The following is a 25786-nucleotide window of genomic DNA, read 5'->3' as shown; positions in this document are numbered from 1 at the left end:
TTTCCACCCCATTTTTTGTAAATTAAAGTTTTTTATTTAGATTTTTTGATGACATGTGTCATGTATTTAGGGCTGCAGGTAACGGTTATTTTCAAAATCAATTCATCTGTCAATTATTTTCTCGATTAATGGACAAATGTCTGGAAATGTTGATCAGTGTTTACCAAACCTGGAAATGATGATGTTCTCAAATGTCACACTCAACTTAATCAATTATCAAAATAGCAAAAACGGCTAAACATATCAGCCAAAAAAGAATGAAGGAGCGTACACTATCAACCTGAACATGTGTGTGTCAGCCAGAGAATATTCCAATATCAGACCAATATTTGCCATTTTTGATCATTATCATAGGCTGGTTATTATTTTTTTTATTGGCCAGTTATTACAAATGGCACATGTTGACCTCAGAAACCTCTGCTCCATATTCAAATCACAAAAATTGGCGTGTGTGTGTGCAGCTGTATGTGTATATGTATATATGTATGTGTGTATATATATATATATATATATATATGTGTGTATGTGTATATATATATATGTGTATATATATATATATATGTGTGTGTATATATATATATATATATATGTGTGTATATGTATATATATGTGTGTGTGTGTGTGTGTGTATATATATATATATATTTATATATGTATATATACACACACACATACATATATGAATTCTTCCCCAGCCCTGCAGGAAATATTCACTTTTAAAGACATTCGGTTCATTTTCATCAGGTTTGTTTCCATGTGGTCGATCTGAAGAGAGTCCAGACATTTAGTATGAAAGTCACTTCCTCTTTATTCAGCCACAGCTCCTCGGTCGTAATTCCCTCTAAAGAAATGCTATTGATTCGTCCAGCAGCTCCATTTAGCTGTCGACGCGTTCCTCAGGTTCATTCAGAAGAGTCTATGAATGAGAACGCTGTCAGAGCTGCGTCTGCAGGGTCTCATTCACTGCTGCGCTCGATGCCGGCGTCTTTAATGCCGTTCTTTGGGAGAGGACTGTTTCAGTGACTGCAGCACGGCCGGTGAGAAACGCTGTGGCTGCTTTCATTCACTCATCGCCTGGACGCTCATTCACCCTCTTTGGCTGCTGCAAGGTCGAGATGCTGGCCACTCCCCCCCCGATCGGCTCGCTGTCACACGGCGTATTTCAGCTTTCAGTGCGACAGCAGTGATTCAGATCTGTGTGGTGGCTTCATGACGCAAATGTATTGTGAATGTGGCTCAGCCTTTGCTGTGCTGTCATTTTGGTTCAGCAAACCTCATCATTTTGAGGTCTGGGAAACACTGATTCACATTTTTTGGAAAGTTAATTTAGAAAGTAATATTTTATGAAAGTAACAAGTATTATCTATTAATCAGCCCACAAATGATGCATTTGATGGTTCTTTATTTTTATACATATTTCTTTTAATTGAAAATACTGTATTTCATTTAATGGCATTATAAATGTTTAAAAAAAGGAAATAATCTGAAAGAAAATCCATATCTGTTGACCTTTGAATCTTATGTGAAATACTGTGTTTATCGAGGTGCAGCTGGCCTGGTCCCAGTTCTGCTACGACACAGTGGATTCATTCTTCCTCTCTCTTGTGATTCACGCGTCTCCACATACACCCCTGCTCAGATGCAGCAGTCATTAGAACATGATCAGTCCCTCTCTCTCTGCAGCTGTCAGCTGCAGGACCTCACGTGACCGGGAAGCGTCAGCTGTGTTTACTGTAGCCGTTTGCTCGGAGGCTCATGGCAGCTGATAAAGTCGCCGAATCTGGCCGTCGTTACGGCAGAGGCAGCCTGCAGAGATCGTGCTCTGCCAGCTCGTCTCTCCACTGTCAGCAGGATGTCGATAACGCTGCGGTTTCCTGTTCCCTGTGTTGCTCAACGGGGAACTTCAGGGAAATCTCGCTCATCGTTGTCTCAGCACTTTTTTGCTTTTAAAAACCAAGTTGAAGCTTATTTTGGCAGAGTCACGTCTCAGTGAGCAGCACATGTCGTATCCAGCATTTCTTCTTTCTTTTTGATCGCTAACACACACACACACACACACACACACACTTATTCATTCATTATACCACACAGCCTTTAGGGCTTGACATTGATATAAAGTCCCGACACTTTCACAGATTGTTTCCCCTCCTCTCACAGAGTCGGTCGTTCCAGGCGGTTCTGCCATTACAATGCACTGTAACAGTGAGATGAGTGGGTGGTGTGGTATGCAGAGAGCGACCCAGTGCTCTATTGTTGTGTCCTTTCAATCAGGAGATTGTTCTCTTTCCTCGCCCACATCCAGTTTACACCTTAGCTCAGATATGGAGGACAGACTTGAATGTTTTGCAAATATTTTGGGAGTCATTGTGATGGTGGACTGGCTTGTTGTGTGTTAGTCTGCTTTGTGCTTATAATGCTTTTCCATTATGCATTATAGCACTTTCCCGGATCGACTGTATTTGGATTTTTTTGCTAGTTCCTGCTACATGGTGCTTCTGCTCCGACGAGGTTCAAAGCGAGCTGAGCCGATGCTGAAATGTGACGCCAATAGGCTGCCGGCCACTGATTGGTCAGAGAGTGTCGTCACTGGAAGAGTCATGAGCGCGACGTCTGACACAAGAATCAAACCTGCCGGCAAGCGAGTTACAGCATTCATACCAGTGTTGTTTTTGGCCGCCATTTTAGATTTAGTCTTAGTCTTTTGGACTAAAATGCTTATTAGATTTAGTTAAATTTTAGTCATTTCTATACATACATTTCCCTCTGCACCCGGCACGACTGTCAATCAGAGCAGACTGTCCTCTCCTCAGTGCGCCCCGACCGTGCCGCGTCGCCAGGACGGGGAGTGGCCTACGTAAATCAGGTGCCAGGGGTCGGCGGCAATGTCACAACCCACTTGACCCGTCTTGAAACACAGACCAAGGAACTTTTAGGTTTTAATTGACAGATTAGACGCACAATAAGCAGAAATTCCATGCATGAACACACACATCTTCTCCACTTGAGTGCAGGAAATAAATGTTGTCTTACTTCCTCTGCAAACAGAATAGTACTATGTTTGTACAGGAGGCTGTGTCAACAGCATCCATGCGCCGCTGAACTGGTTGACCTCGCTGTGGGGAATTTGAGAGACTGGAGTTGTCTTATCCATTACAGGATCTTTCCCTAAGAATAGTTTGTCCCTTCTTTAGCTCACATGAGTGGTTTCCTAGTCCCATGATCAGAGAACCGTGTACTCAATGATTGAGTACAATCGTTGATTGAGTAAACAGGTGAGAGTGAAAACCCTCTAAATTCAAGTGAATCCTTATTTTCTTGTCTTGTGCTGCAGAAATCACCCACCCTTGTTAAAGCTATGTAAACAGGGACTCAAAGGCACCGCTAACACGATAAACCAGTGTAGCCTGTCTAATGGAAACTTGAAACATGTTTAATGGGACAAATAGAGCTTTATTTTGGCTGTTACATGATCCCTGTGTTTGAGCCGGAAGAATAAAAGCCCCACATTTTTCACTGACCTAGTTTCCAGTTCATAGCTCTGCTCTCAAAAATGAAAACCGGGAGGAATTTTCCTCTGCATGAGCTGGACACAGAAACCCTTCCATGTCAAATTATGTTAGCAGATGCCAGCGAGTTCTTTTCTGCACCAGGTCCGTTATTTTCAGAAGAGAAGAGGGTTTGCGTGTCTGAATCATGAACTTTTCTGTCCTCCTGGTGTTCAGTGACGTCCTGTGTTGAATCTCTAATTATTTGGCTCTAATTGAGATCCAAATCATCCATCGATCAAATAAAAATGGATCTGCAGCTATATTTGATAATGACATGTTTCCTAAATGTGAATATTTCCTGGTTTCTTTGCTCCGTGAAACAAAGAAATCATTCAAACTGAACAAAACGTTTGAGTACATTGATCAACAGCTTTCATTTTAATGGACCAAATTACTAATAAATGAATGAAGAAAATATTTGACAGATAAATCGATTTATAAAAAATAATCTGTGTGTGTGTGTGTGTGTGTGTAAAGGTTTGCACATTTAATTGCAAAATAATCCTAAATCACAGTGATGTGATTAAGTGTTATATCCAAATGAAAAACACACTGAAATTGCTTGAATGAGATTAAATGTGTGACGAAACAGTATTATGAAGAGTTTATGTCGTGTTATAACTCTTAAAATGTATAAAGTCGTCAGAATTTTGATATATTTATTTGATGAAAACCAGAGTTAAAATGTGAATATGATGTCATACCAATTATGAATCACGTTGCTATTGCAGTATGACTTTTTGTCCATTTCCTGCAGCTCTGCTAATGTATAACCGCGACCGCTCGTTTAGATAATGCAGCCAAATAGGCTCCTGCGTGTGTGTCAAAGCCGAATCCCTAAAGTGCTCCCGAACTAAAATGTCCACATTTTGCGAGCCAGCGGGAAAAGCCAGCTGATGAAGACGGCAAAGGGGTGACCTCTGCACAGCTGTGGCCTCTGTTACACAACCACTGACAGAAGCTCCAGTGTGGAAGTTAGAAGTGTGTTGTGGTCAGCGTGGCTCCCGCATGCTTTCACATTTATGCAAACAGAGCAACTCTCCTCTCACTTTCAGGATTGAGTCGTTAAGCAAATGAATATCTGACGAAACACACCCGGTTAGCGTGTAAAAAAATAACAACTTTATTCCCCTCTATTGTGTGACAACGATGGGAAAATAGTCCCATGTAATGAAGGAAGTAAGAAGAGTTTGTGGTATTTTGCCCTTGGCTGTTCAGCTGAAGTTCGTGTGAAGGCTTTTTCTGAACATCTTAAGATCAAGTCGCTTCATGTCTTACAAAGTGGCTCCTCCCTCTGTTTCTTGTGAACAGCTGTATCAGAGCTGTTGCTATGTTACAACAGCTTTGCCTTGGGCTTTATCCTTTTCTTTCCATTCCATGCAATCCAGTGCTGAATATAAGCGCTTAGTCTTTGTATGACTTGTTGTAAGGCCTTGCCTTTTTCAGTATATGTCTGGCTGGATTTAGTATCTTTTCAGAGTTGCTTACATTACATGTTACATTACATGTCATTTAGCAGACGCTTTTCTCCAAAGCGACTTACATGGGAATTGAGTACCACCTGCCAGGGGTGGAGTTGAACTTGCGAGTCTTTTGTACACAGGGCGTCGGTCTTAACCACTGAGCCACTCCACCCACATCAATGTGTCATAGTGAGTTTTTATTCACTTTATTACAGTAGTGAACACAGGAGCGCTGGGCAGCACTTATCTGTGTTGGGTACCTTGCTCAGGGGCACCCTGGCCTGTCCTGGGATTTGAACCAGCAAATCCTCACTCGGACTTGAGCATAGGCTGTGTTGTGTTGTGGCTGTCAGTATTACTCAGCCTAATTGTCACTCAACAGAACCAATAGAACTGGCTCATCGTTTGATCAGGAATGGTCGTCCCCAGTCAAATACAATTTTTTTCATTTTGGTATCATTTGCTGATGACATTTAAATATTCTAAACTCCAGCGCATGAGCTAGTGAAATAAATGCAGGGTTCGCAGGGAGCCGCTAAGGAGATGCATTCAAGAAACCTTGTAAATTCAATCACTTTCACATGCAGTCATTGCAGTAGAAGTATTTACTTGTATGAATGCAATCAATGAAAAAAAACATTTGTTTTGTACATTTTTAATATATTATTGCTTTGTCATGATCATCAGAATAATCAAATACAAAACAAAAGTCAAATGCTCGTGGCCATCCCTACTTCTACTGCAGCTAGTGCGACCTCCAACCTGTTCTCTGATGTTTTTTGTGTAGAAATGTTTGTGTAATAGCTCTGCAATGCACTGGCGACCTGTCCAGTTTGTACCCCGCCAAACTCTGCCCCCCTGCGACCCTCATGCAGAGGATAAAGTGATAGAAAATGAAAGAATTAATGTTGCTGTTAATACTAGATCTGTCATTTGCAGGTACATCTGTCTGTCTGGTTTTAGAGAGGCTGATCAGAGCAGAGGCCGTGTGACGCCATGAGCCCTGTGGCTGTATGCATGCATGTATGTACTGTATATAACCTGTGAGGTGTTGGGACTTATGCTGTTTGATGGGTAAACATGCGGTTAGTGAGTCATGTGCAAATACTCACGAAGAAGGCAGTGGAAGTGTACACGGGAAAAGTCGTATTGTAAACACACTTGTGTCGTAGGGTTTTTCAGATCTTGTTGGTTATTTACACTCGCAACACAAAATGCGTGCCGTCCTCACAAGAAGGGAGGGAGAACGGCTGTCCCTCCTCCTGTCCACTGTGAAGGAATCTGTGCTCTCCTGTTCCACTTCTGATGTCAGCAAATTAAATTGAGGTGCCCCACTTCGACATTGATCCATTAACCTAAAGAGCGTCCCTCAGCAGGGGTGGAAGACTGTATCTAGGCCTGCAATTATTAAATTGTCACTGTCATTTTATTTTATGCCATAATTGCACCAAGTTCATAATCCTAATATTTTCTTGATTTATTAATCAGTTGTTTGGTCCATAAAACATTGATGGCTGTTTCCCAAACCTTGAAATTAGATGGTCTCAGATGTCATGTGTTTTGTCCACAAACCACATTTATTACATTTTAATGATGGGTTGGTGCGACACCAAAGTATTTTAAATTTAAATGTAAGCGACGTTTAGAGTAAAGTATTACATACAGTCATTTTTATATTTTAATATTTTTTGTATTCTTTTCTTTATTAATGAAGTAGTTATTAGGCAGCAGTCTTTCACTGTCACAGTGTCTTCTGACACTGGGTCAGACTCCGGATCAAATGTGTAAGGGATTACGGCATTACTCAATGTTTTGATAATTGCTAGCGGTGCATCCGCCTTTCCAGAGGGGGAGCTGCGGGTCTGAGAGCTGACGTGCCAGTGAGGTATTCCAGGTAACTTGACATTCTGCTGGTGTGGTTTTGGTCTGAGCGTCAGTGATGAGACATTTACATCGGCTCGTTTGTAGCGACTCGGACGTTTTTGACCATAAAAGCCACTTCATGTTTGTAAGTACACCTCCATATCTCACATAGAAGTGAGATAGAACCATGCTATGGCCTCTTTAATTTCAGTGTTATTAATTTCAAACTGCCTGCGACGTATGTCTTGTTTTCAATTTCAAATAGACTAGTTCATTTTAGGAGGTTATCATTTGTGAACTGTTGAAGTTGGTGTATTGTTTTGGGGCCATTTTGAGTTAGGTGGTCTGTGAGTGTTTTTTTTATGGGTTAAGTCCTTGGTCTGAAAATGTTTGAGATACACTGCCCTAGAGCATGGAACAAAGCGTAATCTGTGATGATAATGACATGTAATCTTAATCCCGCTCTTATTATGAAGCCTAAAGCACACGATTATGGTGATGATGCAGAATGTCTTGCAGTCAGAACGAATAAATTGCCAGAGCCGATGTCCATTATCATTCCGGACAAACAGAAGTAGTAGCACGCAGCAGTTAACCACATTAAAAGGTAAAAAACAAATCCACACATTTGAAAAGCTAGAACTCTAGAACATTTAGCTTTTCTGCCAGAAATGGGCTGGAAACGATTATGAATGATACTCAAGGTTAACTAGTGGTGGCTTTTGATGTATGACACACACACAAACTGTGATTTATAATAAAGAAAATAAAAAAAGACTTGGTACGTGCCAGACATTCCCTTTTCCTCTTTTTGTTTTGACCCTGCTTGCATCTATAGATGTTTGTTTTAGGTGCCAGAAATTCAAAAAGGATCATGTCTGGGCGGCCCGCCAGTACAACACACTACGCACACATGCTTTCATCGCAGTCGCCTTTTGTCTTCCTCGACTTTATTATGTCTCCCTCTGGAGTTTGTGGATTTCCTCAATTTCGATTCCTGAGCTGAACACATCCTTTTTTCCCCCCCATACCTGTGCCCTTATCCACACTTCCTGTTGTCCAGAGGGAAAATGAAGGGAAGGCTTTAAGGAACCATGTATTGTTGTCATATTTTCTCGTGCGTACTTACGGACGCGTCTTGACCTTCTTGCTGTGTCGAAACATATTCACATCACCGCGCTGAGCAGAAGATGACGATTTCCCTGTCTTTTCAGGGTCAGTCACATTTTTTTAGTATTCCAGCAAAGAGTTTAAGCCAATTTAAGCATGTTTATTCAAGTGAAGCTCTGCAACCATGGTTGTTGTGGTTGTTGTGCTATCAATGAAAGCCAAAGATTAACTTAAGAAGGTGGTGGTTTCATGCACACGTGATTGTTGGATGCTGCGTTGTCATTGGATGGCAGCATATTGAGAGCGACCAGCCAACGTTGTTTGAAACTTAGATTGTTTTCGATCTTAGAGCACTGCTGGTGTCATACATACACTTCAAACACTGACATGTTTATTTTCTAGCACACGAGTAATGTTAGCTCCCAGTTCATCAGTGCCATATTTCACTCTGTAACAGTAGGTAAGATGAGAATGAACATTTTTACAATTAGCAGAATATGACCTAGGTATTAATGAGGTGTGTGTTATGCAAGTTGCTTTCAGCTGTGTGTTTTGAGTCATGCCCTGCAGAAGACATGCCCTGCGTGACAGGTGAATCGGGGAGCAAACGAATGTGAAATGCAAACATGATCCTGTTTCAGGCAAGTTGACATATCCTGGAAAAACGAGCTGAAATGTTTGTCACTTTGTCAGGTCATTTACAAATAAGTGAAAACCACCTTTTCACTTATTGTGATTTATGTTTTTGTATATTTAGCCTTTTTTTGGAAAACATGCATTACAAAGAACTGAGCTGTAAATGCCTGTCCTGCAGTCTCATAGACCATTTGAAGTAGTACCCCCTTACTATCCAGCAAATGGTGCTCGTAAGGTTATACTACCATATCCTATGACCGTGGATAGAGATCCTGTTAGGACCTCCTGTTGTCAGTGTTGATTCCGTCCTACTCTGCTGAGTGTTATGAATACTCTTCATGTTAACAGCACAGCAATTTCTAACGTACTAAAATTAGATTGAACTGGATTTTTTGGTACTGACCAGTCAAATGGTCCGAGTGTGTGTATCATGGTGAAGTGAACAGCATGCGCTTTATTTTTAGGGCGCCATTCTCAAGAATAACCTATCGCCAAGACCGTCCCTTTTCCTGTTTTTAAAACTCAAACTGTAGGTCTATTTACGGCGCACAGGGGACAGATAAAAGTGGAGCTGTGTGTGTGTGAAATGTCTTTTTTCAGCCCTGTGTTTTTGTACAGTATGTAAGACCATTGTTGGAGTGAACAGTAGTGGTGCTTTGGACATGACACAGCGTTTGTGGTTGAGTTTTCTTTTTGTTGGCGTATTGTATGGTTGTCGTTGGGTGAAACTGATGTTTACAGTGGAAGCTTGTTGTGCTGAGCCTGCGCCCACTGTTCCAGAGCACCAGGGCTGAAAAACAGAGCTCACCATTGACTCAGTCAGTGGACAGTAGACAGTAGGCAGCTGGGTGTTTCAGCTATACTGGCATTGGTATGCCAGTATAGCCCGCTGTGAGCCCTGCTCTCTGCCTACTCTGACACAATACAGTGGCTGCTGTTGCTCAGCATACTAACGAGCCAGTCTTTAACTTCTCTGAGTTTCTTCGTGTGACGCTGATTGTCAAGGCAGGAAAACACTGGTATAAAGAGTCAACCACTCATGGATTTTGTCATAACGAGTGGCTCTGAGGAACAACATGAAAGTGGAGGTGGATTGTTGAGCCCCATTTCTCCAGTTTTCATAGATTTCATAGGACCTCAAGGACATATGCGCTGTCCTGTGCTTCGTAGAGCGCGGTGCTTTTATCAGCGAGGTTCATCACCCACTTACACTGGGCCTTAAATCTCAGTTAGCGCTCTTATTTCCAGACACACTGCATACTTACAGTGGATCAGAGGAAGCCAATGGCCCATATATGATGCCAATGTTTTTTTAAAAGATGTATGTTTGGCTGGTTTTCTAATACGGTTTAATAATACATGCATATTGGCTGTATACATACATGCATACAGCCAATATTAATAATCGCAAATGGCACACAAAGTTTCTTCCGTGGGCATTTAATGGTCTGTTTCTGCAGGCTGTATTCAGTGTCTGGTCTGCAGTACACTTGTATGTTTTAAATGAAAATAATTCACTGTAAAAGTGGTAAATACATACATGAAGTCCCTAAGTTATGATAATGGATGGTAGATTTGCAGTGCAGCATTCCCCACGGTTCGCTGTCCTCTGTCTGTCTGTGCGTCCTTGGTGTTTCATGCATTCCTTCATTTCCTGAAAACTCAAGTTAGTGGATTTTCATAAGCTGTCAAAACAAAGGTTGCTTGCATTAATGGTTTGGGTCCATATGTGGCAGATTATTATTCATAAAGTTGATTCATAAAGTTCATTAAAGTGGTTTTGTGTTTTTTCATAATCATTAAACAGTTCTGTTTTGTCAGATGAGGGAAACAGTGGCCACTGGCTGCCCTCATTTTCATTTTCAAAACATTCTGTTGGATTTTGCAGAAAAGGGTCCATGACGTAAGCGTCTCAGACTGGCTCGGTGTTTTGACTCACTTTATCATAGACATCACATCACTGAGTGTTTAGACTCGCCAGTTACACAACGCCAATTGTGGTGATAAAGAAAAAAAGAGGGTGAAATGCTTAGTTCACTGTAGCGGCCACAGCCTTGTTGCATAACTGCTGACCTGCCTCTGCACAAGAGCTTTGCTTATGTTTAGCATTTGAATGTGCATTCTGTAGAACCAGAGTTGCCCTCCAGGGCCCAACTGTTACTTACAACCTGGTTGTGTAATAAAGTATTGAGGGCCTTTGTTGTCATGGAATTAAAAAGTGCTTCTATGCTCGGGCTCGATTTGAATGAGAAGTTTGGAGTGGTGCAAAAGTTGAAAGATCTTTTGTTTGTTTTCTGTGAGACTCTCAAATTCTCCAGGCTCTTAAAGCTGAAACGGCAACAAGATGCACTGTGGTTGTGTGGGTTTTAAAACTGAACCTACCCTTCAATCATATGTGAAATGTACAAGAACACCGCGTGCAAGAACACCACGTTTAGGTTGTGTTTTGAAGAAACTTAATTCTATGTTTTTAATGGATGTTTGGTGACTTCACTGCCTTCCCTTGGACCTTAGTTCCTTTATCGGGCAGCAAGTTCCCATCTCCTTTGTCCACAGCTATGGCCTCCACTTCTTCCCAGGGGATTTTTGCCATTTTCAGATCTTCTAGGAATGTCTTGATCCAGGTGTTTCTTGTCCTGCCTCTCTTCCTTTTACCATCTGGGGGTCCCCAGGTTTTGGAGTGTCCATGTGTGGGCCAGTTGCATTCTTTTCTCTGTGATGATGTCACTCAGAGGTTTTGACTTGGTCCTTCTCAGGATTTCTTCGTTCTTCGTATGTGTTCCTGCCACCTCACTTTCAAGATCTTCCTCAGGTTTCTCTGGTGGATGGCATCCAACTTTTTGGTCAGTTTGACAGTGTCAAGGTGTCAAGGTTGATGGTGGACTTCACTGCAGCCATGTGTCAGCCTGTTGTTCCCATGTACTACTCAGAGTGCCTTTGCAGGAGAACTTCTGTGACGTTCTGGACAGAAGAATTTTAAAATCTGAACAAAGCTCCAGTGTTCACTGATAATCATCCGTCTGTTTCAGGCCTATGAGCGCAGATTCCCTACGTGTCACCTCATCCCGATGTTTGTGGCGAGTGATGTGATGGAGGAGGAGGCCAGCGAAGACGCATCCATCCACAGGGTTCAGAGACGCTGTGCCCTGGATGTGGACGCGCCACGCCTGCTCAAAAGGGTACGTTGTACACCAGCGGCGTTACAGTGGTTCTGTCTCACTGTCTGTCTTCATTTGTTTAAAACTTCAAATTTGTTTCTTCATTTAAGTTTCTTGTAACGTGTGTGTGTGTTTTTGCAGATTGCTGGTGTGGACTATGTCTACTTCATTCAGAAAAACACCCTCAACAAGAAAGAGAGGACGCTGCACATCGAGTCCCACAACGAGACCTTCTCCAACAGGGTCATCATCCATGAGACCTGCTGCTATTCGGTCAGTAATCATGCTAACAACACAGCTGTGGTGTGATCTGAGGGTTTATTTTCTCTGTTCATCAGTTCTTTGGTCACTTCCAGTTCCAAGGTAAATGGAACGCAGGCTTATTCCCTGTTCACAGCCTTTTCTCTCAGCGTGTGCGTGTTTGTGTTTACATGCCCTGAGTTTCACAGAGAACTGAGAAATGGAAAGGACTGGACACTATGATCTACACACTCCCACTGACTGTTCACGCTGTGAAAATTTGCCCTCTGTATTAGTCATCATCTGGGTGTGTGGTTGCCATAGTAACTTTTACAGTATATGAAATACAGTGTGTGCTTGTACGTGCTGATGCAGGTTCACCCAGAGAACGAGGACTGGACGTGCTTCGAGCAGACTGCCAGCCTGGACATCAAGTCTTTCTTTGGGTTTGAGAGCACGGTGGAAAAGATCGCTATGAAGCAGTATGCCAGCAGTATCAACAAGGTGTGTGTGTGGGCTCGTTGCATCCCATAATAAGCATTTACGTCGTGTAGGCACAGATGCATAAGTTAATAACAGTAATTTGGTTCCCCAGTGCAACACAATGGGTCCTACATATAGAATATACTGATACTGTTAAGTTTGGAGCTTGCGTCACTCACACCACCTCATGTCAAAGTCACAGAAACAAGTATAAATGATCTTTGAGTGGACAGGGCTCTTCTTCTCTTCCTCACAGGGAAAAGAAATTATCGAGTACTACCTGAGGGAGCTACAGGACGAGGGGATCGGTCATGTACCTCGCTGGACTCCCTCCTCCTGTTCCCTGCCTCCCCCCAGGCCAACCAGTCTCTCCACCAGTCTACCCGAAGTCCCCAAGCTCGTGGTCACACCCGCCGTTTCTATCCCTTTGCCCGCCAACGCCAAAGACAGCACCTCAGTAGATGCCAAGCAGGAGAGCGGCACGCCTCAGGCAGACGTCCTCAGTGACATTCTGGCTGGTACACCTGAAGGTTTGTTCCCACTTGATATATAGCAACAAGAAAGGATTTGCTCTTTGCTCTTAATTTCATTCAATCTCTTGTGTTTCTGTGTTGCAGACAAGCTGGATGCAGACTATATCAAGCGTTACCTGGGCGACCTGACCCCTCTGCAGGAGAGCTGTCTGATCAGACTTCGCAAATGGCTGCAGGAGACGCACAAGGGAAAGGTCATTTTTCTCTTTCTTATGGTCCTTTTCCACTATGGTCCCGCCTCGCCTCGGTTTATGTTGCATCTCCACCACATAAAAAGTACCTGCTCAGCGTGGGCGGAGTCATCACTGCACGGCTGCGTGAAACTGCAGTGACTTAGTTTGGAGTGACTGGTGACTTGTAAAGCAGTTGTTTTCAGTTTAACTGCATCATTAGAATCAGTTCATTAAAAGAATTAGTTCAGTTCTTCCTCCATGAGCGGAGCACAGACTCCGTCTGCGGCAGGGTTTGTGATGCGGACATTTCCCTGGTAATTGTTGGAGATGAACCCACGTTTTTAGGATTTTTAAGTCTCTTTAAATGATGTACAGTTCATCATTGTTCGGCTTGATTGGATTTGATTTCCCGGTTCGAATCCCGCATCGGGCAGCCCTTTTCTGCATGTCATTCCCCCTCTCTGCCTCCCCATTTCCTGTCGCTCTCTCCAGTACTGTCGCTTAAAGGCAGAAGCCTAAAAAAATATACTTAAAAAAAAAAGGCTGAAAAAATGAAATTGAAATCGCCAGGTCAAACTCCATGAATAACCGGAAATCGGTGCATCCCTAGTGCAAACACAACTTGCCGTGCCAAGGCAAGCAGAGCCGGTGACATCTGATGGTGGGACTGTAGATTGCAGCAAAGGAAGCAGGAGCCCCTGCAGTTGTTCTTTATTAGCGGAGTTATTTTCAGTTAAAAACATGAAATGCACCGTCTGGCAGGTTTCAGGCTGCTGTGGAAACATATATGCATTCAATACTCGCCTGTGAAGCCTTTTTACATGCTTGTTGTTTGCTTGTTCACTGTTAAATTACAGCTACCTGCTCTCCTCTCTACCCAGATCCCAAAAGACGAACACATCCTGCGCTTCTTGCGGGCCAGAGACTTCAACATCGACAAAGCCCGGGAGATCCTGTGTCAGTCCCTGACCTGGAGGAAGCAGCACCAGGTGGATTATCTGCTGGAGACGTGGACTTCACCGCAGGTCCTCCAGGATTACTACACCGGGGGCTGGCACCATCACGACAAAGGTAGGCTTGCACAATGCAGGTGCACACACACACACACACACTCACATGATCAGGTTACAGACTCGCACACACTGTCAGACGTGAAGTGAACATGTGGGTAATGTGTTGATAGTTCTTAGTTACACAATCACAAACATGAGTGTCGATGGCATAAATCACATTTAAGTGGCTCTTGTGTTTTGTGGACACAAGTGGACGATTTTTCTCTGCGGTGTTTGTACAGAATAAAGATGAACACACATAATAAAAGCCCTTTTACTCGGCACTGACGCAGTCACTTGTTGTGTAACAGGAGAGCACGCACACCTGTAAACCGTGTGATGGGTGGTGTACTCATTTCTCTTGTTTCTGTAGATGGTCGTCCTTTGTACATCCTGAGGCTGGGCCATATGGACACCAAAGGTCTGGTCCGTGCTCTCGGAGAGGAATCTCTGCTCAGACATGTATGCCACACACACACACACACACACACACGCTGTGGTGATTAATGTGAGAGGCAAATTCTTAATATACAGAAACATAAAAGCCCCCTGAGTTCATATTTATGTCATTATAGGTGCTTTCTATCAATGAGGAGGGTCTGAGACGCTGCGAGGAGAACACCAAGGTGTTTGGTCGACCTATCAGGTAAAAGCTTCACCACACACACACACACACACACTCATGTGATGCAGTACTTCTGTAAACTAAGTGTACTTTTAGAATCGTTTAATGTCGGTCGGACAAAACGAGCGATCTGAAAACGTTTAGGAACGAGGAAAAACGAAGTGTTTTTGAGCACAATAAAGAATAAAAGCATTTAAATGAGCTGAATGGGGAGAGTGTGTCACATGACAGAGAGAGAGGTGAATGTCCAGTGACTTTTAGTTTGTTTGCTGGCAGACTCACATACTCGTGTATGTTAGTATAAGTGTCTAAGTGACATCAAAATAAACCTCGGAACAGCTTTATGCAAGGACCTTGTTTTATGTTGTGTCTCTGTTTCTAAGAACAGCCTGAACCATTAAACCAGCAGGACTGTGTGAGGGAGTGTAGTGCTCAGTGCTTTAGTGGGTCCAGGTCACTATTTCTGGCACACTGGACCTTTTTATTTGAATAAAACATTTGTACCAATGAACCATAAAGAAGATCTAAAGCTAAACTGTAGTAAAAAGCTTTAATGATTATTTTAAACAATAAAACGTGTCAAAGTTCAGTGATGTCGTCGTATCTTGGATAAATGGTTCACACTCAGACACACATGCGTCCCATGAGAGAGTCCAGAGAGGTTTTTATCTCTCCCAAAATGGAAAGAACGCGCGCGAGAGAATCTGTCATCTGTCAGGCTGAGATAAGAGCCACACAGGAGGTACGAGGGCCACAGAGCCTGAATTAGCAAGCATTGCCTTCACCAGTGACAGGTGCTAAGTGGTCTGTGTGTGTGTGTGTGTGTGTGTGTGTGTGTCCGCTCCCTCACCCTCTCACGTGCGCTCTCTGTAGCTGTTGGACGTGCCTGGTGGATCTGGAGGGACTGAACATGCGTCACCTGTGGCGTCCGGGAGTCAAGGCGCTGCTGAGGATCATCGAGGTCGTGGAGGCCAACTATCCAGAGACTCTGGGGCGGCTGCTCATCCTGCGAGCGCCCAGAGTTTTCCCCGTCCTCTGGACACTGGTGAGAACCAGCAGGGACACACACACACACACACACACACACACACACGGTAACAAGCAAATCTCCACATTCAAAAGAGCTCAATAATCACGCAGCTTGTTTAAATTAGTAACAACAAACGATGAATTAACCAATGATCTAAATAGTTGATGATTCATTTCTTGCCCTACTAAAGAAAAGAAGAATAAAAGTTACCTTAAATCACCCTAGAAACAATCAATCACAGGAGAAATATGACGTCAGAGTGTTATTATTGCACACGTGAAAGATGTTAATTGTAGAATATAATGGCTGAGAACACTCTCTTTATTATCCAACAATAACAACCCCCTCTGCCCCGGCTCTTAGGTCAGTCCATTCATTGATGAAAACACACGCAAGAAGTTCCTCATTTATGCAGGTAATGATTACCAGGGGCCCGGAGGTCTGGTGGACTACATCGACAAGGAGATCATCCCAGACTTCCTGGGAGGAGAGTGTATGGTGAGTCGTTTCAGCGCGTTCACACACACACACACTCACACACTCACACTCCACGCTGAGATCTCCTTCACTGACCCAGTCTGTGTCTGCGCCCATGTTATTCTCCACAGTGTGAGGTTCCAGAAGGCGGCCTGGTCCCCAAGTCCATGTACCGCACAGCTGAGGAGCTGGAGAACGAGGACGTCCGTCTGTGGACGGAGACGATTTACCAGAGTGCCAGCATCTTCAAAGGAGCGCCGCACGAGGTCAGAGGACGCGAGCCAGGGTTCACAATACTGCCACCTAGTGGCTGTTGCATGCAGTTGACTGCTTTCCGGAAATTTCAGATGTGGACCAAATGTGGCATGAGAGTGATTCATAATGTGCCGTTACTGTCATGATTCATAGTTTCTATCAAAGGAGGAGCTGCATCGCCTTGTGTAATCACTGACGTCTCTGTTTAGCTCACATGTGGACTTACATGAACAGAACACAACTATCGTCTGTGATGTAAACACTGCACATGCTAAATGGAGCTGAAACGATTCATCGATTACTAAATTAATCGACAACTATTTTGATAATCGGTTTGAAGCTTTTTTCATGATTAAAACAAGATTTCCGATTGTTTAAGCTTCTTAAATGTGAGTATTTTCTTCATTTCTTTGCTCTGGAGAACAAAGAAATCATTTTCTTTGTTCTCGTCTAACCAGTCCAGGTTAGATGATTACCGATCAACTTTTTTTAGGTTTTCTGATATTTTATGGACCAAACAATTAATCAAGAAAATAATCGACAAATTAATCGATAATGAAAATAATCGTTAGTTGCAGCTCTAATGCTAAATCAGTGAGAGGTAAACACATGGTAAACAGAACACCTGCTAATGTGGCAGCAGGTGTCTCCGGCTGTGGTTTTTCTGTAGCTGACGTGGGTTTATTCAAAAATTGGGGCGACCGATGGCAGATGTTTCTGATTATTAAATCAGCAAATGCAGATTGTTGAAAAATAAGCGATTCTCACTCAACACAGTTCACTCTCATCTCTGTTGTCCTTTCAGCTCTTGATTGAAATCATCGACGCGTCCTCCGTCATCACCTGGGACTTTGACGTGTGCAAAGGTGACGTCGTGTTTAACATCTTCCACTCCAAACGTGCCCCACAGCCGCCACGCAAAGATCCCCTGGGCGCCCACGGCATCACCTCGCCCGTGGGCAACAACGTCCAGCTCATCGACAAGTCGTGGACACTGGGGCAAGATTACAGTATGGTGGAGTCGCCCCTCACCTGTAAGGAGGGAGAGAGTGTACAGGTGAGCGGCGAGCGTCATGAAGGATTCTGTTTTGCTGGGGTTCTATTTGCTGATTGTTTGGATCCTGTCCTCAGGGCTCTCACATAACACGATGGCCGGGTTTCTACATCCTCCAGTGGAAGTTCCACAGCATGCCGGCCTGTTCGGCCACCAACCTGCCCCGAGTGGACGACGTGCTGGCCACCCTGCAGGTGTCCTCGCACAAGTGTAAAGTCATGTACTACACCGAGGTGTTGGGCTCCGAGGACTTCAGGTTGGTTCAGTGTGATGAGCTTAAAACGTAACATCGCAATTTGAAAGAAAGCGACGACTTAAAAATGCTGAACGTTGAAAACAAGTTTTACACTTTGATGATGTCATGGGTTAATGCTCCATCACTGTTTTTTTAGTCTATTAAAAGAATAGAATCACAATATTCTCCATAAATCGCTCAAGCAAAAAAAAACATGGGTGTTTACTCACAGCCAGAGCGGCCATGTTGGCAGGAAAAGCTTCAGAATACACAGTGGGTACAGAAAGTATTCAGACCCCTTTAAATGTTTCACTCTTTGCTAAATGAAAAAAGTTCATTTTATTTCTCATTAATGTACACTCAGCACCACATCTTGACAGAAAAAAACAGAAATGTTTGTAAATGTATTAAAAAAGAAAAAGTGAAACATCACATGGTCATAAGTATTCAGAGTCTTTGCTGTGACACTCATATTTAACTCACATGCTGTCCATTTCTTCTGATTGTCCTTGTGATGGTTCTGCTCCTTCATTAGAGTCCAGCTGTGTTTAATTACACTTGATTAGGAAAGGCACACACCTGTCTATATAAGACCCTACAGCTCACAGTGCATGTCAGAGCAAATGAGAATCATGAGGTCGAAGGAACTGCCCAAGGAGCTCAGAGACAGAATTGTGGCAAGACACAGATCAGGCCAAGGTTACAAAAGAATTTCTGCAGCACTCAAGGTTCCTAAGAGCACAGTGGCCTCCATAATTCTTAAATGGAAGAAGTTTGGGACGACCAGAACTCTTCCTAGACCTGGCCGTCCAGCTAAACTGAGCAATCGTGGGAGAAGAGCCTTGGTGAGAGAGGTAAAGAAGAACCCAAAGATCACTGTGGATGAGCTCCAGAGATGCAGTAGTGAGATGGGAGAAAGTTCCACAAAGTCCACTATCACTGCAGCCCTCCACCAGTCGGGGCTTTATGGCAGAGTGGCCCCACAGAAGCCTTTCCTCAGTGCAAGACATATGAAAGCCCCCATAGAGTTTGCCAAAAAACACATGAAGGACTCCCAGACTATGAGAAATAAGATTATCTGGTCTGATGAGACCAAGATTGAACTTTTTGGTGTTAATTCTCAGTGGTATGTGTGGAGAAAACCAGGCACTGCTCATCACCTGCCCAATAAAATCCCAACAGTGAAACATGGTGGTGGCAGCATCATGCTATGGGGGTGTTTTTCAAGTACAGAGATATCCTGGAAGAAAACCTCTTCCAGAGTGCTCAGGACCTCAGACTGGGCCGAAGGTTCACCTTCCAACAAGACAATGACCCTAATCACACAGCTAAAATAATGAAGGAGTGGCTTCAGAACAACTCTGTGACCATTCTTGACCCAGCCAGAGCTCTGACCTAAACCCAATTGAGCATCTCTGGAGAGACCTGAAAATGGCTGTTCACCAACGTTCACCATCCAACCTGACAGAACTGGAGAGGATCTGCAAGGAAGAATGTCAGAGGATCCTCAAATCCAGGTGTGAAACACTTGTTGCATCATTCCCAAGAAGACTCATGGCTGTACTAGCTCAAAACGGTGCTTCTACTCAATACTGAGCAAAGGGTCTGAATACTTATGACCATGTGATATTTCACTTTTTCTTTTTTTAATACATTTGCAAACATTTCTACATTTCTGTTTTCTTTCTGTCAAGATGTGGTGCTGAGTGTACATTAATGAGAAATAACATGAACTTTTTTGATTTTAGAAAATGCTGCAATGAAAGAAAGAGTGAAACATTTAAAAGGATCTGAATACTTTCTGTACCCACTGTATATGATCCTTACGCTGAGTATGAAAACAGCTGGAAACAGACCTGCAGCTGAAGTTGGCATTCACATTTGACAGCTTCCTTGACAGCAGTTAAGGGGAACTTAAGGGAAACTGACTTACTTAAAAATACACAAAGGCTTTAGACGCACGCAGTTTCACATCAGTATAAATACGACTAATAATCAGCAGGAATGAGCTTTTGATTAAAGTCCATCAGATCCTGTAAATATTTGTTATATATTAAAAAATATTCAAAGCAAAACAAATCAATAAATAAATTTACCAGGGTCTTTGAACGCATCTCATAAGCTGCTCCCATTAGGTTAACACACATTGAACCCTGCGTTGCGTTCACAAGCCCTCATGTGCTGTTGTTTAGAGCAGAATGGTCTGGTTTACAGCACAGATCCACCTCTAATTCCCCGACATTTATGCTGCCAGTTTCCTGCCAGAATGGCGCCGCTGTGTTTGTGTGTTTGCTGTGATGTTCAAACGTTACTTTTTAGTTCCACTCCCGTCTTATTTCAGTTTCCTGCTTCTCGACGTCGTGCGACCCAGTGACGCGTATGATTCAGATCTGTCACGTTGCTAAAATGACCTCGGGAAAAGCCTGAAGTGCATCAGGATTTTTCTCGGCCCCAGACTTCTGAAACAGGAAGACCATCCTTTGAAACTCTTGTTAATCTAATGTTTTCTGTCCAATCCGCTCCCTTTTTTTGTCCTCCTCTTCCTCCTCCTCCTGCTGTCTTCTTCCTGTGAAGAACCGCTTGCTGCGATGTGCAGAGTTTGTAAGTGGCTCAGTGATTTTTTTCCCCCCCACTCCTTTTTTTCCCTTTAGCACTAGCTCATCGTCGCCGCTTTTGTCTGCCAACCCCTGCCCCTCTGACCTCTGACCTCTGACCGCCACGCTTCTAAATGACGCAGCAAAGAGATGTGGGCTGGCATCTGTTTTTGCTCAGGATTTGAAAGTCCTGGTGCTGCCTAACAAGTGACGCCACCGTCTTAACTCTCTGCCTGCATGACTAACGATATAAGGAATCTTAGACTGGGTTAAGTTCGTCCTTTACTGCCTTTTTGTTGTTGTTGTTGAAAACCACCAAACTGAATCTCACTTCCCGTTGAGTTTCTTTAGCTGCTTTTCATTTCACCGTCCCTCCTAACACAGACTCCAGTCACTGTTCAACTCATTCTACATGTGTTTACTCGTAACAGGAGGATTTTGAACGTCTAACCTGAACTAAGTTACTTGGCTAACCATTTGTGTGTATTATAAATATCTTCATAAACGTCGCTCTCGGCTTGTTGCGGTGCCACGTCTGATATTGATTTTGCTGGAGTATTTGATTATTTGCTCAGTTCCTGTGACTGTAACATTGCTTCTGTACAAAGATACAAACACGCACGTTTTATCAGTGATTGCATTTATAAAAACAAATATTTCTACTTTGTTCCTTGAATGCATCTCATAGTTTAAAAGTCTGGTCTTAACCTGATTCTGATTCTGAAAATTCTGCAAATGAGTTTGATTGTCAGGTAAAGTTTGCACAATACTAGGACTTTGTTTTCTGGTCAGTGACGCACATATAGGATAAGAAGAGAGAGAAAGAAAAGCAGCACTATCATTATTATCATTATTATTGTGATGACAGGTGACTGAGACAGAGGAGAGTTTGTTTTTAAAATGTAGTCAAATCACGTCTCTCGCGACGAGTGATGTTGTGATTTGGGTCACAGTCGTTTGTCGTCTTTAACGTGTGGAAAACACAAGTGTCCTGTTTAACCACTTGGGTGGAGTGGCTCAGTGGTTAAGACCTGTACCCTGTGTGCGAAAGACATCATGGACGCAATGGTCTCAAGTTCGACTCCACCCCTGGCTGATAGAAGCGTCTGCTAAATGTAATGTAATGTAATGTAACCACGTCATGGTGCTTTGGTTTCAGTAACGTGACTAAAACTCTTTGAATACAAGATGAAAAATGTCTTCCACACTTTCCTGCTGTGGGTGTGACTTGGCTGCATGGTGTTGCATCGCGTGAGCGAGTTGACTTGCAGACTGGGTTCATCTGGTGTTCATGCATAAATCAGGCTGAAGCCGCCGTTTCCTCACGTGACCGCTGTGTTTCTCCTCGTCTCTTCTCTCAGGGGTTCGATGACCAGCCTGGAGTCGAGCCACAGCGGCTTCTCTCAGCTCAGCGCCGCCACCACCTCGTCCAGCCAATCACAGTCCAGCTCCATGATCTCCAGGTAGAAAATGACCTTACCGTCATCACTGAAGCCAACTCTCTGTGGAGCTGAAGAAAACCTGAAGCAAAAAGGAAAAAAGAAAACAATTTTTACAATTTAAAGGGCTGATTTTTGCACAAAGGTCACATGGTGGCGGGGCGGGCGGGCGGGGGTTTGGGGCAATGAAAAGGTCAAGAATTTTGTTTGCACCAGAGGTTTGGAAAAAGGAGCAATATTGTAAATCTGGGAGTGACAGTGCCTGATGATGACACCGGAGGGCGCTGTTACGTCCACAAGACTGAGACGGACGAGCTGTTACATTCATCATCATCATCATCATCATCATCAACAACAACATTCTCCATTGCAGCAGAGCAGGTTGTTGATCACTGAACTGAACTGTGTGTCTCTGTGGCTTCAGGACACGCCCCTGTTTCACCTGCTCTTCTCAGTGGGCTTTGGTGTGGGCGGCGGCCTCTGAAACTTCAGTTTTCAAACATTCTTAAAATGTTGCAGATGCAGATTTTCTGAGGTGTTTTTGTGTTAAAACCTCAAACATCCACACTTTAAAACTCTGAAATGCAGTAAACTCACAATTAGATCTGGGTCAAAGGTCACCTGCATCATTATTATTATCATTATTATTATTGTCAGTGAGTGAGTTTTAAACCTTCATCACTCACTGAGAAGTGTTTTTTTTTTTGAGACCTGGGTCTGAAACCCCGCCCCGCCCCCACGTGCATGAAGCAATAACATGAATTTGACTCTTTGTTTTTTACCGTGTGAAATGTTTGTGTGTGGGCGGAGCTCGGTGCTGACGGACAGACGAGCAAAAACTGAGCCAGTTCACTTCCTAACTCTGTGGCATCATCATCATCATCATCATCACTGTTATTTCTCCATTTGTAACCCTGACAGTCATGGCTGTCAGTCAACTGTGTGATGACATCACAGATCTCATCAGACGCTCAAAACCATCTGGATCTTAGTCTGTGACAGTGTGACCGCATGCACCCTGAACCCTCTGTAAACGCTTCTTCTTATGTTACTGAGTTCTTCTTCTTCTTATGTTACTGAGTTCTTCTTATGTTACCGAGTTCTTCTTCTTATGTTACTGAGTTCTTGTTTGGAGCTGAATGAGACTTTAGTGGGTTTCTGTAAGAGTGAAAGTGTTGGGGTGAAGCGGTGTGACTGCATGCGCACACGCTGAGTGGGTTTACAGGTTTATTATGATTATTCTTATTATTATTTATATACAGTGTGTGTGTATATATATATATGTGTATATACACGTATATGTATATATACGTGTATATATATATATATACATATGTATGTGTATGTGTGTGTATAAAACAACAGCCATGTGTCCATAAATACCATTTTAGCCTTTTTTCTTGTCACTACTGTAAAAAATAAAAAAAAGAAACGAGTGACTGTGATTAACAAACGTTTCAGAATGCAACTGTTTTATTATTATTATTATTATTATTAGTGGTAGTAGTAATAATATCTGGATAAAGAGCTCTGATGACTTCATACAGCTCAGACGGCCACTAGAGGGCAGTCATCAGCAGCTCACAGCAGGAAGAAAAAAAAAATGAAATAATGGTGCGTTCCATTTACGATGGAAGTCGGAGGTCGGACCTGGGAGTATTTTTACATTACATGTCATTTTTTGTGTGAACATCTGATTTACTGTAGAACAAACAACAAACGCAGGGTTCTCATGGAAGTTTGTGAATTTAAAAAAAAAAATACTTACTTTCAAGGCCCTGAAAATCGCCCTTTAACCTAAACGGGTCCTTGAATCTTTCAAAGTGAAGTTGATATTTAGGTGAACGTCTCCCTCGTTTGTTCCCATGCCCCCTGCTGTTTGTCTCACACCCTGCGGACAGGACAAAGTCCTCCCTCTGTCTCTCTCAGACCACGATGTCTGGGAAATAAAACAAATTTACAAAGACAAATAAGACTTTGATCAGCTGTTCCAGGTTGTCCCCCGTGTTCAGCCACGTCAGCACATTCAGTCCTGTATCCTGGAAAAGTCCTTGAGTTTGAGTGTAACAGTAACAGTTAGCAGTTGCTCCGGCTTCTTTTTGAAGAAATTTCCCCATAACTCGGAACTTCCGACTTCCGACTACAACTGGAACATACCATAATACTTGTGTGAGACTGAGGGTCCTTGTTTTTTGTAACTGGAGAATTCTGGCTCTGCCTGTGGTTGTTTGTTTTTAACTGTAAATGATCAGAAGTCAACATGTGACAAAGTTTGTCATTAACTGCAATAACTCCTCCTCCTGTGTGTGTGAGTGTGTGTGTGTGTGGTTGTGTGTGTTCCACTCAAAGCCACAGTTTGTTAGATAAAGTTTAGAACACCGTTTCCTTCCAAGTGTGTTGTTGAACCTGTGCAGCATAAGAAAAATCTAATCAAAATAAGTTTAGTTTGTCGTCATGGGCAACGACACAAACTTTCCCACATAAAAAAAAAACCCACAGACATCAGCTCAGAATCAGCTGCTCATCGGTCTGTTTATGTCACTGTGACTGAAGCCATAGACTTTAACACATTCATCAGGAGGGCTATTGAACTGTGTGTGTGTGTGTGTGTGTCTGGTCTCCTTTTTTTATGTCTGTCATGTTATCTCATGTCTTCAGGAATCGTCTAAATGTTTGGATTCATGTCAACATGGCCGCCTTTACATGTTTTGAGAACATTAAACTTGAATTATGAGGAAATACCTGCACTCGTGTCATGTTAGTTTGCCCTGTGACCTCTGGTCTTTAAAAAGTCAGCTGCCAAGACAGGTTGCTATGGAAACCCATTTCCGCTAGAAAAAAATAAAAGATAAAACTTAATAAAAAAAAATAAAAAATCCTCTAAGTAAATTGAAATTATGAGACAAAAAGTCATAATTGTGAGATTAAAAAGTCATAATTATGAGATAAAAAAGTCATAATTATGAGATAAAAAGTCAAAATTATCAGATACTAAGTCGGAATTATGAGATAAAAGTCGAAATTATGAGATAAAAAATCGAAATTATAAGACAAAAAGTCATAATTATGAGATACAGAGTCAGAATTATGAGATAATTATGAGACAAAAAGTCAAAATTATGAGATACAGAGTCAGCAGTTCAATAGCAGCTCATGTGTGGTGTGGGGAGACTGACACAGACATGGATTGCGAGTATATTCAAGACTACTTCAAACATGGCTTTACACCAAATTAAATCCTTCATTTGCTTGAGAATTCACATGGGATTCTACTAAGCAAGCACAACCTTGAAAGGATTTTAAGCAAGAAGCAACTCTAGAAAGGAGAGGAATGAAGGTTAGTCGCAGCAAGACAGAATATATATGTGTGTGAATGAGAGGAACCCAAGTGGAACCATGAGGCTACAGGGAGTGGAGATAAAGAAGGTGGAGGATTTGAAGTATTTAGGGTCAACAGTCCAGAGCAGTGGAGATTGTGGAAAAGAGGTGAAGAAACATGTTCAAGCTGGTTGGAATGGGTGGAGAAAAGTGTCAGGGGTAATGTGTGATAAAAGAGTATCAGCCAGAATGAAAGGAAAGATATACAAGACAGTGGTGAGACCAGTGATGCTGTATGGTCTAGAGACAGTGGCACTGAGGAAAAGACAGGAAGCAGAGCTGGAGGTAGCAGAGATGAAGATGTTGAGGTTCTCTTTGGGAGTGACGAAGATGGATAGGATCAGGAATGAGTCAATCAGAGGAACAGCACATGTTATATGTTTTGGAGATAAGGTCAGAGAGGCCAGAATGAGATGGTTTGGTCATGTACAGAGGAGGGA

At 42.8% G+C, this 25786-nt stretch overlaps 1 protein-coding gene across 2 annotated transcripts in view; it reads left to right on the top strand.

Annotated features, from left to right (window-relative positions):
* Positions 1 to 24707, top strand: part of LOC122761815 (SEC14-like protein 1) — a 35137-nt gene extending 10430 nt beyond the window's left edge. The window contains exons 3-17 of one of the 2 annotated variants that reach the window (XM_044017058.1): positions 11650 to 11799; positions 11920 to 12051; positions 12394 to 12522; positions 12758 to 13031; positions 13119 to 13228; positions 14089 to 14278; positions 14633 to 14721; positions 14835 to 14905; positions 15758 to 15929; positions 16278 to 16412; positions 16523 to 16657; positions 17452 to 17703; positions 17778 to 17956; positions 20510 to 20536; positions 21891 to 24707. In XM_044017058.1, coding sequence (XP_043872993.1) covers positions 11650 to 11799; positions 11920 to 12051; positions 12394 to 12522; positions 12758 to 13031; positions 13119 to 13228; positions 14089 to 14278; positions 14633 to 14721; positions 14835 to 14905; positions 15758 to 15929; positions 16278 to 16412; positions 16523 to 16657; positions 17452 to 17703; positions 17778 to 17956; positions 20510 to 20536; positions 21891 to 21996 — 2151 coding nt within the window. In that variant the 3' untranslated portion in view covers positions 21997 to 24707. The remainder of the gene's footprint in view (positions 1 to 11649; positions 11800 to 11919; positions 12052 to 12393; positions 12523 to 12757; positions 13032 to 13118; positions 13229 to 14088; positions 14279 to 14632; positions 14722 to 14834; positions 14906 to 15757; positions 15930 to 16277; positions 16413 to 16522; positions 16658 to 17451; positions 17704 to 17777; positions 17957 to 20509; positions 20537 to 21890) is intronic. The other variant, XM_044017059.1, reaches the window with a different exon arrangement.
* Positions 24708 to 25786: the final 1079 nt, after the last annotated feature.

This window comes from Solea senegalensis, unplaced genomic scaffold (assembly GCF_019176455.1).
Source record: "Solea senegalensis isolate Sse05_10M unplaced genomic scaffold, IFAPA_SoseM_1 scf7180000015033, whole genome shotgun sequence".
NCBI lineage: Eukaryota > Metazoa > Chordata > Actinopteri > Pleuronectiformes > Soleidae > Solea > Solea senegalensis.
The sequence above is the reverse complement of the archived record's forward strand: the minus strand, read 5'-3'. Positions and strand labels throughout refer to the sequence as shown.